General features: G+C 46.8%; 5 protein-coding genes and 1 non-coding gene across 6 annotated transcripts; 1 reads left to right on the top strand and 5 right to left on the bottom strand.

The window, feature by feature from the left end:
* Positions 1-18: 18 nt before the first annotated feature.
* F4812DRAFT_454801 (APG12-domain-containing protein) lies at positions 19-519 on the bottom strand (the record flags this gene model as incomplete). The annotated part of the gene is made up of 2 exons (XM_047936710.1): positions 19-81; positions 142-519. The coding sequence occupies 2 exons, from the start codon at positions 517-519 to the stop codon at positions 19-21; spliced, it is 441 nt and encodes a 146-aa protein (XP_047795297.1).
* A 342-nt stretch (positions 520-861) lies between these two features.
* F4812DRAFT_411149 (putative O-methyltransferase) lies at positions 862-3,005 on the bottom strand. The gene is made up of 4 exons (XM_047932592.1): positions 2,185-3,005; positions 1,991-2,120; positions 1,481-1,932; positions 862-1,403 (listed from the first exon to the last, which is right to left on the bottom strand). The coding sequence occupies exons 1-4, from the start codon at positions 2,483-2,485 to the stop codon at positions 1,090-1,092; spliced, it is 1,197 nt and encodes a 398-aa protein (XP_047795296.1). The 5' UTR covers positions 2,486-3,005; the 3' UTR covers positions 862-1,089.
* A 915-nt stretch (positions 3,006-3,920) lies between these two features.
* Positions 3,921-4,015, bottom strand: F4812DRAFT_t5. The gene has a single exon. It is a non-coding gene; the product is annotated as a tRNA-Glu (tRNA).
* A 1,053-nt stretch (positions 4,016-5,068) lies between these two features.
* Positions 5,069-7,252, bottom strand: F4812DRAFT_454799 (Dfp1/Him1, central region-domain-containing protein; the record flags this gene model as incomplete). Its single annotated transcript, XM_047936709.1, has 3 exons — positions 5,069-5,221; positions 5,325-6,728; positions 6,788-7,252. 3 exons carry the CDS (start codon positions 7,250-7,252, stop codon positions 5,069-5,071), a joined length of 2,022 nt encoding a protein of 673 aa, XP_047795295.1.
* An 846-nt stretch (positions 7,253-8,098) lies between these two features.
* F4812DRAFT_34652 (Creatinase/aminopeptidase) lies at positions 8,099-10,098 on the top strand. Its single transcript, XM_047931667.1, has 2 exons — positions 8,099-8,305; positions 8,439-10,098. Exon 2 carries the CDS (start codon positions 8,501-8,503, stop codon positions 10,055-10,057), a length of 1,557 nt encoding a protein of 518 aa, XP_047795294.1. The 5' UTR covers positions 8,099-8,305; positions 8,439-8,500; the 3' UTR covers positions 10,058-10,098.
* A 1,814-nt stretch (positions 10,099-11,912) lies between these two features.
* F4812DRAFT_454797 (HLH-domain-containing protein) lies at positions 11,913-13,466 on the bottom strand (the record flags this gene model as incomplete). The annotated part of the gene is made up of 4 exons (XM_047936708.1): positions 11,913-12,104; positions 12,159-12,884; positions 12,976-13,341; positions 13,413-13,466. The coding sequence occupies 4 exons, from the start codon at positions 13,464-13,466 to the stop codon at positions 11,913-11,915; spliced, it is 1,338 nt and encodes a 445-aa protein (XP_047795293.1).
* Positions 13,467-14,934: the final 1,468 nt, after the last annotated feature.

Raw genomic sequence — 14,934 nt, 5'->3', positions numbered from 1 at the left:
TTGTACCGATTGCACATCTCATCCAAATGCTGGAGTGATGGAATAAGCCACGATCAACTGATCGTTTGAATCTTTAAAGCACTATTTGGATGTGTTCAGTACTGAAATCGTTGAATCTAACATAAAAATGAATGTACATACTCGATGTAAGTTGCCGACAATCTCATCGAGAGCTGGAGCAAAAACGCTATTCACATAGAGAAATAGGCTATCGGTGGGATTGAGATGCAGTGCCTTGCGCAAGTGAGACACGACAGCCTCAAACTTTTGCGCAGCACTGATCTGGCGCACTTCACGCTTAAGCTGCGGGACAGATCCTCCAACGGCTTTGAACCGGATGCGGACTTTTTCCTTTTCGAATTTGCCAGCGTTAGCAAAAGCCGAGCTTGCATCTTGAGGAAGGGCGGTTAGAACGGCTGACGCAGTCATGGTGAGCGGAAGTTCAGGTGATGTAGGCCTATCCGGAATGGGGGAAGCTGGAGGTGATGAAGGTTGTTCGGGAACATCAGGGTACTCCATCTTATATATTAATTTAACGTGAATAGAATATTGTAGACATCTGTTTGTTTGGGTAGGCTGATTGGTACGCAAGTTCTGGATGGACACGGAACTTAGTCTCATACAGTATGTACAATTGAAAAAGAGTGAATCACGAACGAAAAGAAGTTGAAGCGTTTTGGTGTCACAGTTGAAGGTACATAATGGATGCATAGATGTGCTAAGCCACACTTCTAGAAGACCTAACGTGGCTTACGTATTGTATTGCACAGTTACCCTTCTAAACCCACTTAAGATTAGGTGTCTATATCAACCCCCCTATTCCACTCTCTTGACTTCGATCAAGTAATTCACGGAATAATAAAGAAGACCAAAAAAAAGAAGCTTAATCCTCTTAAAACATTTCAATTGTCTAGAAAAGATTACTGCTAATAAAATACTCAAGTATAATGTAACGTAGCTTTCTACCCATCAACCAATGTATCCTGATCCGCTTTGTTTTGTTGAAAACGCAAAATGGTCATGATCTATCTTTACCTAACCTTTGCACAGAGTCCCAACAACCAACCTGCTGCACCATCTCCGCCCCATCTAAGCCAATTCCGCTTCGATAAGCCCCTCGTATCCTTTGTGATCCATCCAGATCTTGATTATCTTGTATCCTGCATCATTCAGCAGCTTCCTCCACAGGGCTTCTGTCCTTTCGTACGCCGACAGGAGCGTCATCATGTTCAGGTCTATGCCCGTCTGGAAGGTGCTAGCCCCCGACGGCGGGATCACGACGTCGCAGACGAGGAGCTTCGAATAGCCCTTCTTCATGGCTGGTATGATGTTCTTGAGAATCTGCAGGGACGGCTCGTAGGCCCAGTCGTGGAAGATGCCGCGGAGAAAGTATGCGCGACTCCCTATTTTACACATCATATTGTCAGCTCCCAGGTTCACAATCTTCTCTCGCTCATGCAGGGCTTCTTAGTGGTCTTACCGTGAATAGGCTGTGGCTCGAAGAAGCTATGCGGCATGAGTTTGACCTTGTCGGTGTCAAGATGCGCATCCGCGAGGACGGCTTCGAGATCTTGTATAACCAGAGAGCCGGCCGGCACATCCGGGTGCTCCTTCAAGAAATTGGAGATGTCGTGGCCGTGGTGCCCTCCTATATCAACAAGTAACGGCGCGCCGGAATTAAGATCTGCGCCGGCAACGAGCTCAGTGGTATCGTAGAATTCAGGCCATGAAATTCTATACAGGGACCACTCCATCATGAAGCCGCTAAAGCCATCCTGATATCTCTGATTAGACAGACATCTATCGAAGAATGATAGTTTCTCCGGGAAGGCATCGATATAGTTGCTATTCTTGGGGTCTAGGGGTTCTCGATACGACGTCTTCGCTAGAAACGAGGGCAAGTTCATGGATGCGGGACTCCAGTGGTCACTCCTGAGAAAATATAAGCAGCCACACATTATTATGCTCATGTAGTATGATAAAATCTCACATGGCAATGATAGCGCTTGGCATAGTGGTAGATTCATCGCCGAAAGAAAGCGAGAATTCCGTCGGCTTGTATCGATCTTCTCCTGTTTCTTCAATAATGTACGTGGCCCCTAAGAGTCGCAGCAAACGGCCTTTCGAGCGAGTTTTAGTCCCTGCTCGACACAAATACCGCATGCACATATTTCGGATACTTACGGAGCAGGTTCACCTCGATATCCTTTTCAGCCAACTTAGCCAGCTCTTCAACCGTCTTTTCACCACCGCCTCCCACCGTCCACTGGCGCCACAGGCCAATATCTAGGCATACTCTTATCACCGCATACTCAACCGGGTTCCGGAAATCGATATTGAAGATCTTCTCATGTCTCGTTTCCAGCCTGCTGACTAGCTTGCGCGCGGTTGTTATGAGTTGCAACCTGCCCGGCTCGTTGCCTTCGAAGTCCGTAGCCGTAAAGGCGTCGAGCTTGCTGATTACTGCGCTGTAGCTGTCACCCATCTTGGCATACCCGAGGTAAATATGACAAAATGATGCGAGCGGTTTTTTTCTCTTCTCTTTCAATCCCACCACACCCAGTGAGACTCTACCGAGGTATTTATAATCTTGGTAGGTATTATCGATTCCTCTGGTCCGAGTTGCACAATGCCTAGGTAGGTAGCGTGGGAATCCTCATGCAAGGTGATATCGAAGCATTAGATACAAGGTATGTTGGTGTCACCGAAGGGTATCATCCCCAGCAAATAGTACATATCCCACCTCCTCATCTGAGTAATCCTATTATAGCAAAGGGATGTCGCTGGGGACTACTATGTATGCAATTTCCGTCGAATAAGTTTAGCCTATAATGTGCCAGAGCTGAATATGAGTAAAAAGAAAAGGCACCTGGGTAAGCTTTCAGTCAACACCTCACTATAGGTAGAGAGTGTAACAACAACATTGATGTGTGCTCTACCGCTTCACTTGTATAAACTTCCCTCATGCACCAACTATCCCAACACGGCCACAGGCACATTCATACCTAGATAGGTATAAGTTTCGAATCTTACAGGTGATTCCAACATGGTAAAGTACCTGCTTACAATTGACTGTCTCATCTGCCTATCGAAATCATGATCTATATCAACTTATAGGGCCTCTGTAGTGTTACGTGCATCGTCAGCGTCGTATAATATACGGAAATACATTGTATCACAGCGTATCTATCTCGTACTATAAAAAAACCTCTAGACAACATAAAATGCGGAGAAGCATCGACATGCCAATCAGCAGTAAATCCCACTCGTGCCATCCTTGCGGAAGTGAACAATCGGATTCCTGAACAAGTATGTTTACCTACCTGGGTAGTTAGCTTGGTCGGATATATATATTACGTGAGAGCAAGACTCCCGATCTGCATGAGGTCTGACAGTAGGTAATATAACTCGGTTCCGAGGTATGTATATGTGAATGGGGGGGTAGCAGATGCAACAACACATTGGAACCGGCGTTTGGAGATAACGAACCGCGCGCTGAAGATAATCAATGCACCTACTCGGCATACATGCCGAACATCGAGCTTGGTGTCTTACTCTAAGCTTGGTTCCAACATGCGAATGTAGTATGGTAGTCACTTCACCTGCACCAGGATAACAAAGTGGTTCAAAAAGCAAAACCTGGTTGAAATCCACATTCACGACCGACGGACACTTTTTACAAATACTTCCTAACACTCGTCTTTGCAGACCGAAACCGTTACTATGTATGTACGTACGTACGTACCTATTACATACCTAGGTGGCTTTATAGAAAGGGTGTAAGTAAGTAACATCGTATTGCACGGAAAGGAAAAGGGGAGCAAGGTAGAAAAAAAAAGGAGAGCGAGAAGTGTGTATATAGTAAGTAAGTAAATAGATGGAACAATTCAACATCCAACGCGATGTCAGCAAAAAAGGGACTCCGAATCGGGGAATCGAACCCCGGGCTTGACGGATCAGATCATAAGCTAGTATGGATGAGAGCGTCAAATGTTAGCCACTACACCAATTCGGATTGGATGTTTTTGTTAGAGATTTGCGACGAAAACTTCATCTATCTGCTGTGTGAAATTTTCGAAGACTTTTTTTTTTGTCTCTTGATATGTTCCACCTAGCGCGGCCCGAAACACACCTTAGCCGCATCTCTTGGGGCCTTGAAGCCTTTCCCGTACGGGCAACATGTGGAGGGAGCTAAAATTAAGGGATTGAGACTTAATAACGATAGTAAGTGTGGATAATAAATCTGTAGTGTGATGAAGTCCAGATACTCCCCCCGCAAGATAACAGATGGGGGGTACCAGTAAGGTGGTACTCTGGATGAGATCTGCATATGACGTGACGTAGCGTACACGAACACGGCGTTCCAACAAATACAAGTCAAGTCATACTGGAAGCACTAGGATGTTTCGTGGTAAGAACCGTAGCTAGCTAAGAGAAACACACATCACGAAATCACCGACCTGGCCGACTGAGATTTGAAAATTTTAGATTTGCGCCATTCCTCGTCTTATAGACTACTACCTATATATACACGAGCTACTGACCATATCTACACCGTTCGCTTTGTTCATATCGAATAGTATCGTGTTTGTTTTTAATGTCGTTCCAGCCTCCAATCAGGTCACCATCCAGTACTATCCATACCGGAGTTCGTATACACCCCTTAAAAGCTGGTACTTAAGCCGCTTGGCCAAACCTAGAAATTTGCAAAGAGAAAAGAGAAAACAAAGCCGCCGTTTCGCCAACAATGCATATAGAATAGAGATATCTGGCGACCGGATGCGAAAACAAACCAAATGCTAAGACTCCATTTCATGCCATACCATGTTCCTTTCCATGGGATGTATGGAAAGACGTATTAAGCTCCATCGTTCTAGCCGAATAAGGGTCAAAATGGGTATCATCGCACCGCGAATGCCGTTGAAAAGACGGTTCAGAATTAGAAGCAGGATCAAAGTACGGTGTATTCCTAGTTATAAATGATCGGCTAATAAGCACAGCTTGTAGAACTGTGGAGTATCGGGGTCCATCTGCTTTTGCTAGCAGAAATGAGCGAGCCTCGAGTAGGCTAATATGTCTCCTCACACTCTTGAAGAGAAGGAACCCAGGATGAGAAAGACTTGCGCTTAGGCATCCGCTGAAGATGAACAAGGAGATCATCCAAGTCGACCCAGTTGCGGTCATCCTCAGCAAATTTACGATGCTTCTTGGATAGAATGTGCTATGCGAATTGTTAGTACCGATCGTAGCAGGGCTATTCAACCTGAGAAGAAAAACAAAACGAGACAAAAAAAAGGGGCAAGGGGGGCGGGGGTTGTTCATACCTCATCAAAATCAGCGTATTTCTCGGCGCAATTCTCACAGTAACCCGGTTTGAGCTCGCTTTTCTTTGGCTGAGCTGACTCTCGCTTTTCTGCACGCGGCACGGCCTTGGATTTGAGTCCTTCCTGGGTGTCTTTGTCGGTCGCATCTTCATCGACCAAGTCTAGCTTCCGGCTCGACGTGCGGCTCAAGGGGAACGCTCGCTTGACCGGCATCTCATCTCGCGGGTTGGTCTCAGTAGTTCGGCGGGAGCTCAGATCTTGCGAAGTGGCAGTACTGTTGCGCTTTAGGACCTGGCGTTGAAGACCATGGACTTCTTTGCTTAGGCCAGTTATGAGACCTGGCGTTGTTGCTGTGGAAGAAATCATCTGTGACCGAATTGCTGATGTCACATTCGAAGGTTGCACCCCGGACGCAACTGGCTCGCCACCAAAGAGGCGGGTAGGAGCGCGGCCGGTAAACGCGTTTAGTCGTGAATCCGTGATCTGACCAGCGGATAACCGAGATGAGTTGAACGGGTCAACGGAGGCAACGCTAGAGCCCCGGCCATGACCTTTTTCCATCTCGCCCAAGGATCGTTTTCCAGTTACGGGCTTCGGCGGTTCCATCTTAAAGGATTGAGGAGCAGGCTTACTCTCAGTGGCGGCTCTAGTCACCTGGACTTTCGGCTTGGGCTCGGGTCGGGAATCTCTCGGCTCGTGCTCGTTAATGAATGGGCACCGTCCCAACGCGGCCGTACGAAATTGGGGCCAATCACCCTTTGCCTTTTCGGCAACCTTTTTGTACTCTCTGACCATAATCGGCTTTTGCTTCTCATCAACGTCATAAACGTATATATACGGACCCTTAAAGTAATGCAGCTCCTGACCATTCACAGTGGGGTCTCGGTCGGATGGCCCATTGACTCGTTCGTTGTGGAGAAGATGTAACAGGTTGCGATCCTCTGTCGTCCGAGATTCGGGTTCTCTTGCTTTGCGAGCTCCATACGCAATTTCTACACTGATGTACGGATCCGTCTCAAGGAGTAGAGCCATCATTCGCTGTAACTTGTCTAAAGACCAGATCTTTTTCCCCATCTCCCTCGCACGTAGTAACACGTCAGTGCTCCGCTTTGGCTGATTGAGTGCACCGACCTGGCTCTGAGATGCAATTCTCTGCGTCCTGGCATCTCTGTCAAGAGTTCGCTTCTTCGTAGAGGCCTCTGTAAGCCGGGTTAATAGGGAAGGATTAATAGTCTTGACCTCCTCTTGTTCCTGGTCTTGCTCGGGCACCTGCTCTTGTATATGGTCTTGGTGCTTCTCGGCGGCGGTCGTCTCCTCATCTTGACGGCTTACGCTCTTCTCGGAGGGAATAGGCCTGGTGGTGACGACATGGGTGATATCAATAGAAAAGAACGCTGCTTCACGCTATAGAAACTCATGTTAGCAACTCGAGACAATCGACACAGAAGACTTGATCTACTCACAGCACCCAAAGCACCAATTTGCTTAGCAAGTTTTTTGTGAGCCTCAATAGGAACCTTCTCGAAGTAGAAAACGAGCTTAGGGAACCTAGCCCTATGATGTTGCTGCCATATCTGAATTTCTTCAATATCCTTCTCAGTATATCCAAGAGAAGCAGGTGCGGGCTGCTGAGATCGTTGATGGTGAGAACTACCACTTCTCTCCTTTGCTAACTTGTTCTCGTAGGTATTTGCATTGCGACGTATCTGTATAGGAATTTGACTCTTGGACGCCCGTTGCTGTTGTGACGAGATCAAACGCTGGGTACCACCCTCAATAATTTGCTTCTTGGCCGGAGGGGGTTGGCCATATTGTTCTTCCCGTTGTAACTGAGCTGCGGTACGTTTCTGTTTGAGTAGAGCGTTGCTACGCAGAGGGGAATTGGCCGCATTCTGGTTCGTAGATAGAGGAACTCGTCTGTTAGACATGACTGGTTGAGGCGCAGAAGTCGATGATAAAGATATAGCTGCCATATAAATGTCGACTACTCAATGTTGAAGAAGTGTTTAATCGAAGTAAAGAAGTCAGACCGCCTACCAATTGAGGCTCGTGATCAATAAATTTTTATGTTATTATGGTTTGGTGTGGCAGCACTCGTCTTGGGGATTAAAAAGGTCAAACGGTTGAATCGAGTCCAAAAATAATAAAAGCTGACTCGCTGTCGTTCAAATCAGGCTCAACTGGAGAAGGACGGGTGCTCTAGTGTTGTGCTTAAGATATGTCCTGAAGTATATTTTAAGTCCGATGGTTGGCACGCGACGAGGCCGTGGTCGTGGCACAACACGTTGGATTCTGAAGAGCACAACACGACCAAAAAATCTTGATGTCAAGAGTTCATTGAGACGGATTGGTGAATTTTAAAGATTCCAGAAAACTTGGTACGTTGAGAGACGCGAAAATGACCCAGTAAACTTACGTGGAAGGGCGTTGAAGTCGAGTCCGAGTTAGAAAGCTCTGGGCTTTGGTAGTGGGCAATTCGGTAGGGAATAATAAGGCAGAATTCAATTCCCCAAGCTTTTTGAGGCGTGACTGGCAGGACCTGGTTATTCCGCGCTAGTACTAACAATTTACGAATCAACAACAAGGACTGTGCACGGACCATTTGACATCACTTATCTAAACATCACATAGGTAGTGCTTTATTGACCCCCACTAGTTTATACAATCTGCATAGCAACCGCATCTTAGTAAATTTATTTACTTCATCCATCTCTTGTATTGTATCTGTGTATTTTTTTTTTTTTCAGCTAGCCCCACTAGCTCCCCCCCGCCATCTTCACCATACAGCCACTACAGCCACTACAGCCATACGAGTTCATAGAGCCAAATGAACCAATTAGATTCCAGGTAATTAATGCCCTATCATTGCCCCAGAAAAAACTTTACCAACGCTGCTGCTGCTGCTGACATTCGATTCAATGCGCCGCCGCAAACCTCCAAATTACAACATCAAAATTAGGTGGGATGATAAGTTATACCAAGTAAATTTTTCAACTTCGAGCATATAGAAAAGCGATGTCTTTCTAGACCCAAGCTGTTTTGGTTCTTAGAGAAGGGACTACACAATTGAACTTTAATTACTTTTTTTATTCTCACATTACATTACCCATTTAGGTAATACCCAAGCAAATTCTAGCGATGCCATTGGCCAGGTGATTGGTTGCAGTATTTCAAAGATGAAGCTTCGTCAACAACCGATATGGCAACTCGAGCGCTATCTTAAACCACACTCGAATCCTTTCTCCCCACAGCTCAGATCCTTGCGGTCCATATCAACAATATCAACGATACCAAGAATACCCTCTCCGTCGCGAGTCTCGAACACATCACTCAGATGTACAGCCTTACGATGTAGACCAAGATCTACTCGTACCTATTCCACGGCTGTTTCTGCCTCCGACCTCCTCTTCGGCCAACCCGTCCATGAAACTCACCCACATATCCTTGCGCCTGGCGAACTCACACCGGGTATAACAGCACAAGAATATCACGATCGTCGTGCGGCCCTCTGCCATTCCCTACCTCCGAACTCCGCCGTTCTTCTCCCCGCCGCAACCCTCAAATACCGGTCTGGTGCCGTTTTCTTCGCCTTTCGCCAGGAGTCCAACTTCCTATACCTTACAGGCTTCTCCGAACCCGAATCTCTCGCCGTACTAAGGAAGACCGGCGACGAGCTTGGTGACTACACCTTCCATTTATACTGCAGGTCGAAAAATCCAAAAGAAGAGCAATGGAGCGGCCCTTGGAGCGGAGTTGATGCTGCGAGAGATGTGTGGAATGCGGACGAAGCAGACGATATCACGCGAGTGGACAGAACATTAGGTTCAGTTCTACAGGGCGCAGAGAGAATATTCACGGACGCTGAACTGTCACAGAACGGGGCGCCTACAAAAGTAGGCAACCTATTGTGTTCAGTGGCCCCCAAGGCGAGTGTATCACCCCTAAGGCCTCATGTTAACGCTCTCCGTGCCATCAAATCCCCGGCAGAAATCGCCAATATGAGGCGCGCAGGTCAAGTATCCGGTAGGGTCTTGACGGAAGCCATGCGGCGGCCGTGGAAGTATGAAAACGAATTGGCTGCGTTTCTAGGTTACCAATACCAAATGTCTGGTCTAGACGGGCATGCGTATATCCCTGTTGTAGCTGGAGGTTCAAAGGCAGTACTCATCCACTACGTCTTAAATAATGGCACGTTCAATGACTCGGAGTTTGTACTCGTGGACTCTGGTGGCGAGTACGGAACATATATCACTGATATAACAAGAACATGGCCTGTTTCGGGGAAGTTCAGTCAGCCGCAGAAGGACTTGTATAATGCTGTTCTTCGCGCCCAGCGATCATCCATCTCGCTCTGTCGCGCGAGCGCCAATGTCACTCTCGACAAATTACACCAAATCACGGATAATGCCCTCCGCGATGAGCTCCAAATGCTCGGCTTCAACCTAAGAAGCCAAGACGCCATGGGAACGCTCTTCCCACATCATGTTGGGCACTACATCGGGCTCGATGTTCATGATACTCCCGGCTACCAGCGAAACATAACGCTGCAAAAGGGTCACTGCATCACGATCGAGCCCGGCATCTACGTGCCCGACGACAGCAGGTGGCCCAAGGCCTTCCGAGGTATGGGTATTCGAATCGAAGATAGTATATGTGTGGACGACGATAGCCCCTTAAACCTAACTGCGGAGGCGGTTAAGGAGATTGATGACATCGAAGCATTAAGAAACTAGACGATATTCACGACAGTGAATTGTATACCTACCTACCTATATATGATGTATATTCAAATGAGAGAATGAGATAAAGAACTCCTACGAGAAAAGACTATTCCTGAGAAGCTTGACTCTGCTATTTGGCAAACGCATGGTATGAAATACCATATATTGCAGAGCATACACATCTATTCCATGCCTCATGCCTTCTCGGTCGAGTCCAATTTGAAACATATCCCCCCATACAGTAAAGCCAGTGAGATCCATGAATCCTGCTTCGCTACGAGTATCATGCCAACGTCCCGTTCCGCGTCCCGCCTACCGGACACGCTAGAAAATAGAAGAGAAGAGAAAAGAAGACGACCAGCCTGCAAGCAGGGAATAGGGGGGGGCCGCCACCTCCTTAGTTCACGAAACCCGGTTTGATTCCGGGTTGACTCAGAGATGGGAAGATGGATAGATACCTGACCTAAACTAGCATTGTAATTCTCCGTTTTTGATTTCGACCGAGACCGAGGCCGGGTTTGATACCTTAACGATACCTACCTAAGCTTAGGTACTTACGTGGTAGTAGGTCTAATAAAACCGCTTTCTTTCCGAAATAAATCGTATTCGTGCCGATTACCCTACCTGACCTCCTCACAGTACATATGTAAGATCCCAAACGCTTTCTACCTACATAGTATTAGCCCCGGCGGAGCAAGGCCACGCGCGCGCTCGCGCGGCTCAGTGCCAAGCAAAACTCATCGTACGATAAACATCTGATATCCGGGCGAAAGCTTACTAGTTGACGAGAAGAAGGGAATAAAAAAAAAACTCACTCAATCAAATCTTAGATGTACGAGGTAAGTAAGACCCCCGTTTTCAAGAGAGGAAAGAGAAGAACCGAGCGAGCAAGTGACCAAGTAAGGAAGCAATGGAAATTACGCGCAAGAAAGCGTCAGCCCCTTAGGCAGGTTACCTAAGGGCTGGACATCTATTATTATCTTGGAATACACTGAAAGGATTCCGAATGCGCTTTTGCCTTCCCTCGTAGGAGAGAGAGGTCAAGTTAAAAGTAGGTATCACTATAGAATTTATAGATTCCCAAAAATAAAAACAGCATAAAATAAAAAAGCATGTTTCGCTGGCGCCCGCTCTTCCTCACGAGCCTTTCCTTACCAGCCAGCCTTCCTATCCAGAGTTAGGCAGTTGAAGGGTAAACCTAAAAAAATTGATTCGTTCCCCTATCCTATTTCTCCCCTTAGAGCCGTAGGATAATACCTAACAGACTTGTGAAATTTATCAGTCCGAATTCTCCTGACCCCCCCCAAAAACGCCACAGTTGTGCTTTGAGTAGCACTCAACTATTCCCAAGTATAAACTCCAGTGTTCATCTATCCCCATAGATGTTTTCTCCCTGGTAATTGAAAGGGGGAAAAAATGATTTTTTTTCTAGAACGCCCCCAACATGCAACCCGACCGTGCTATTTACCGGACTCCAATGTATTTTCATACAGGTTGAGTGTATCTATGTACTTATGAGAGATGTGGGTAGGTATGTTTTAAGGTGACTCAGAAGGTTTGGTGAATTTTGTTCGTCGGTATGCAATTGTTGATTGATTGATTGATTGATTGATGTTTTCGTAATGAGATTCAAGAATCTTTCCGAGACTACCAAGCCCAGATATTTTATCGAGGTGGGTTGCCAATGCCGGGTATCGTTGTTCGAGCAAAGATATTCGTTCATCGTCGTTAGAATTCGTCGTTGAAGCGATAAGTGCTTGATTGATTAATATAAAGGTTGAGTGGTGAGTGTGATTTGAGAGTGATGATGGTGATGATAAATGTTCCCCAACGCAAAACGTAGTCAAATTAAAGCTTCTCATCATTTTTAAGAAAAGGCCCTAGGGTTGAAGACAGAAGCGCCATATCCTTGAGGTGCCCAATTTGGTGCGGGTGCGGCGCCTACTAATTGTTCAAAGGCATGCAGCCGGCGAGCGAGTTCTTCATTCTTTTGTGCCATCGACCGATTCCTTCGCTCGAGTTGGTGAATATATTCGGTGGCCTTTGTTAAGACAGTTCCCTATGATTTATTAGTTTCCTACCCCGTGGACCAATCTCATACAATTCAACATACCTTGCTAACTTTGGGTGCTGTTCTCGATACGCCACCGTTCTCATTGTCGTCTCCATCTTCAGGTATCGCGCGCAACGACGGAATAGCGTCTCGTAGTTCAGCGATCTTGTCCTTCAGATTGGTACGATACTTTCGTTCGATATCATTATGTGCCGCCCGGTCACTATTTCTGGGCTTCTCCTTAGCCTTCTCGGTAGCATCAATCGAGTTATTCCGCGTAGGCGCTTGGGGTCGTGCTGCGGCTGGCTTAACGCGGGGCTCGGGTGTGTTGCTCTTGCTATCGCTCATCGTAGTCGGGCTTTGGTTGACTTCAAACCTGAAGTCCATTCCGGGGGCTTGCCTTGGAGGCATTTGTTGCTGGGGGACTTGCCCAGTTCCCATAGCAATGGCCAGTAGTCTCTGGCGCTCGGGGTCGTTGAAAGGGGGGTTAACGTTCACGTAGTCCATGCGAAATCCTGGCTGAGGAGGCTCCCAGCTTAGCGGGGTAGAGTAGAGTCTCTCGCGGGGTGGTACTTCTGATGGGATGGGGGCAGAGTCGTTCTTAGTTAGTTGGTCAGCCAAAGCCATAGAGAAGAGGTCGTCTTCGTCCGACAGCGCGTGATCAAGAGCGCTATCGTCGACCAGATCAGCAGTTGACGACGGCGGATAAGCCACTTTGAAGTTGTTGCCGGATCTTCCGACAATCCTTGACCTAGGACGAGGTTGAGCTAAAATCGGGGATTTGCCCTATATATAGGGAAGCTTTAGTATTATTCTAAAATATATATACAAGGTATATATAAAGGTTATCTTGAAGTGATGACTTGTAGCCACTTACGGTTCTGCTGTCTCGGTTCTCAAAGAGAGGGTCACTTTCGTTGTCGCTATCAAAGCGAAGCCAGTAATCGGAACAGTCAAGAGTGGATGGGTTCTCAGTGAACTTTGACCTTCGGATATCAGAGCACTGGCGTTTCTTAGGTAGCTCCTGTCCAGCAAGCTTATGCTTATGCGAGATAGTAGAGAGGTTCTGAGAGGCAGTCGAGGCTGGCGAGTCAGCGGAAGTGCTGGGAGTCTGATGGGAGCCTGAAGTCGGGACCGAGTTCACTACACTTGATTCGGCTGACCTATCTAGTTCGTCCCAGAAGCTGATGGATGATAGTTGCTGAGAGTAGTCTGTAGTTTGGTCGAAGAATGTTTCAAAGGTCTGGGGGAAGGTTAGGGCTTTTATCTTTTTTGAGGTCCAACCAAGGTAATGTCTTTCTATTTCATGCATACCTTGTCGTTACCAGCAGGATAAACGTCAATGTCCTGCATAACACCTGCGTCCATGACGAATCCCACAACAATTTCAAGGGCCACCAGCAGGTCTTTGGCGACACTATGCCTCGATTGTTATGGTTTTATATATGATAAGGGGGGAAAGAGTCCCGGGAAACGGGATAGTCGTCGGAAAGCTAGACCTTGTAATTCCAAGTATGCGCTCTCATGCGAAGTCCGGGCTTGGCGAGGGATAGACGATGAAGTCGGGAAGATTGGAGGCGAATAGCTTCAAGAAAGACGGCGCGAATTGCCACGTCCGTTCTCGTGTATCGTGGTACGGTTTGCGCAGCTAGGTAACCTCAATGCCGGGCATGTATGTAGTAGGTTAGAGCGGGTAAGCGTATGGAAGGTTGCGTGTAAGTGTGAAGCCACCAAATGAATCGAGCAAGCCACACGAGCACACAATAGACTAGAAAGTGGTATAGGGGTCTCGACTTGTGAGTGTGAGTGTAGGAGGTGTGAAAGTGTGGAAAGGTTATGATATCACCAATATCAGAAATAATGCCACAATGGTGAATGGATCAAACGATGTTGAAGAACGGATGATATGATATAGTTGGAATAAACAAACAAGCTAGGTAGTTAGTTCGGTTGGGTGGTCTAGCTTATCTATGTATAGGACACTGTTGGATCAGGATGGAATGAGATGGGAATTTGAGAATTCGGCCGTTAAAGAATAAGAATTAGATCCCACGAAGCCTTACTGGGTTGGGGTACCGTTGAAGCGTATCGAAGAGTACAATGGCCGAGACCGCCCGAAGATGCAAGGGTACAAGTTACAGTCCAGAATTAAATGGCCTGACGCTGCAGAGCAACGGAGACGCTCAGATAAAAAAAAAAAATCCCTAAGACTAAGCCGGGCCCCCCAAAAGGAAGATTCCGATATACTTGCCATATACTAGCCGTATACTTAATTACTATATACCATATACCCGATCTAGGATAGGAATAGGACAGGAAATCTGGGAACTACCCTTTACCCTTTTTTCTTATACGGGGTTACGGTACCTAATGGAGACGGTACTGGATGCTCGGTGGATGGTGGATGCTAGATGCTGTATGCTGGAACCGCCGTCATCACCATCGTAACCCCGTAATCCAATGAAGAACTCCGAATAATTCCTAGTACATCCTAAAGTTTCTCTGGTCAATTATGTTAACAGCTCTTATTACGGGGTACTACAATACTAAGAAAATGCGAATGATGCCGGGGGGCGGATATGTTTGTAAGTTGTCCATGTAAGTGTGTAAGTGAGTAAGTGCTAAAAGCGGCAAACGGGAAAATGAAGGACCTGAGAAGGGCCTAGGGCAATGGTCTTCTACCATTTTGTCGACATTGTGGGCTGATGGTCGCAGCGGTCAAAAAAGTTATGGGAACTATGAGATTTGTCCGCGTCGCAAATTCTCGTCACAATCTTTGATCGTCTTAGTTTTTCTCGATCTCTCTCGACGTGAGAGAGAGAGAGGGAAGAAAAAA

The sequence above is a fragment of the Daldinia caldariorum genome (genome assembly GCF_022478825.1).
Source record: "Daldinia caldariorum strain CBS 122874 unplaced genomic scaffold F4812scaffold_1, whole genome shotgun sequence".
In the NCBI taxonomy this organism is placed as follows: domain Eukaryota; kingdom Fungi; phylum Ascomycota; class Sordariomycetes; order Xylariales; family Hypoxylaceae; genus Daldinia; species Daldinia caldariorum.
Note: the sequence above shows the minus strand (reverse complement) of the source record. Positions and strands in the feature narration are given on the sequence as shown.

Coding starts and splice junctions, on each gene's coding strand:
- F4812DRAFT_411149 (XM_047932592.1), bottom strand. CDS start 2,485: ATGGGTGACAGCTACAGCGCAGTAATCAGCAAGCTCGACGCCTTTACG. Junction 1,933..1,990: donor CCAAGCGCTATCATTGCCAT/GTGAGATTTTAT, acceptor ATATTTTCTCAG/GAGTGACCACTGGAGTCCCG. Junction 1,404..1,480: donor CGAGCCACAGCCTATTCACG/GTAAGACCACTA, acceptor TGTGTAAAATAG/GGAGTCGCGCATACTTTCTC.
- F4812DRAFT_34652 (XM_047931667.1), top strand. CDS start 8,501: ATGAAGCTTCGTCAACAACCGATATGGCAACTCGAGCGCTATCTTAAA.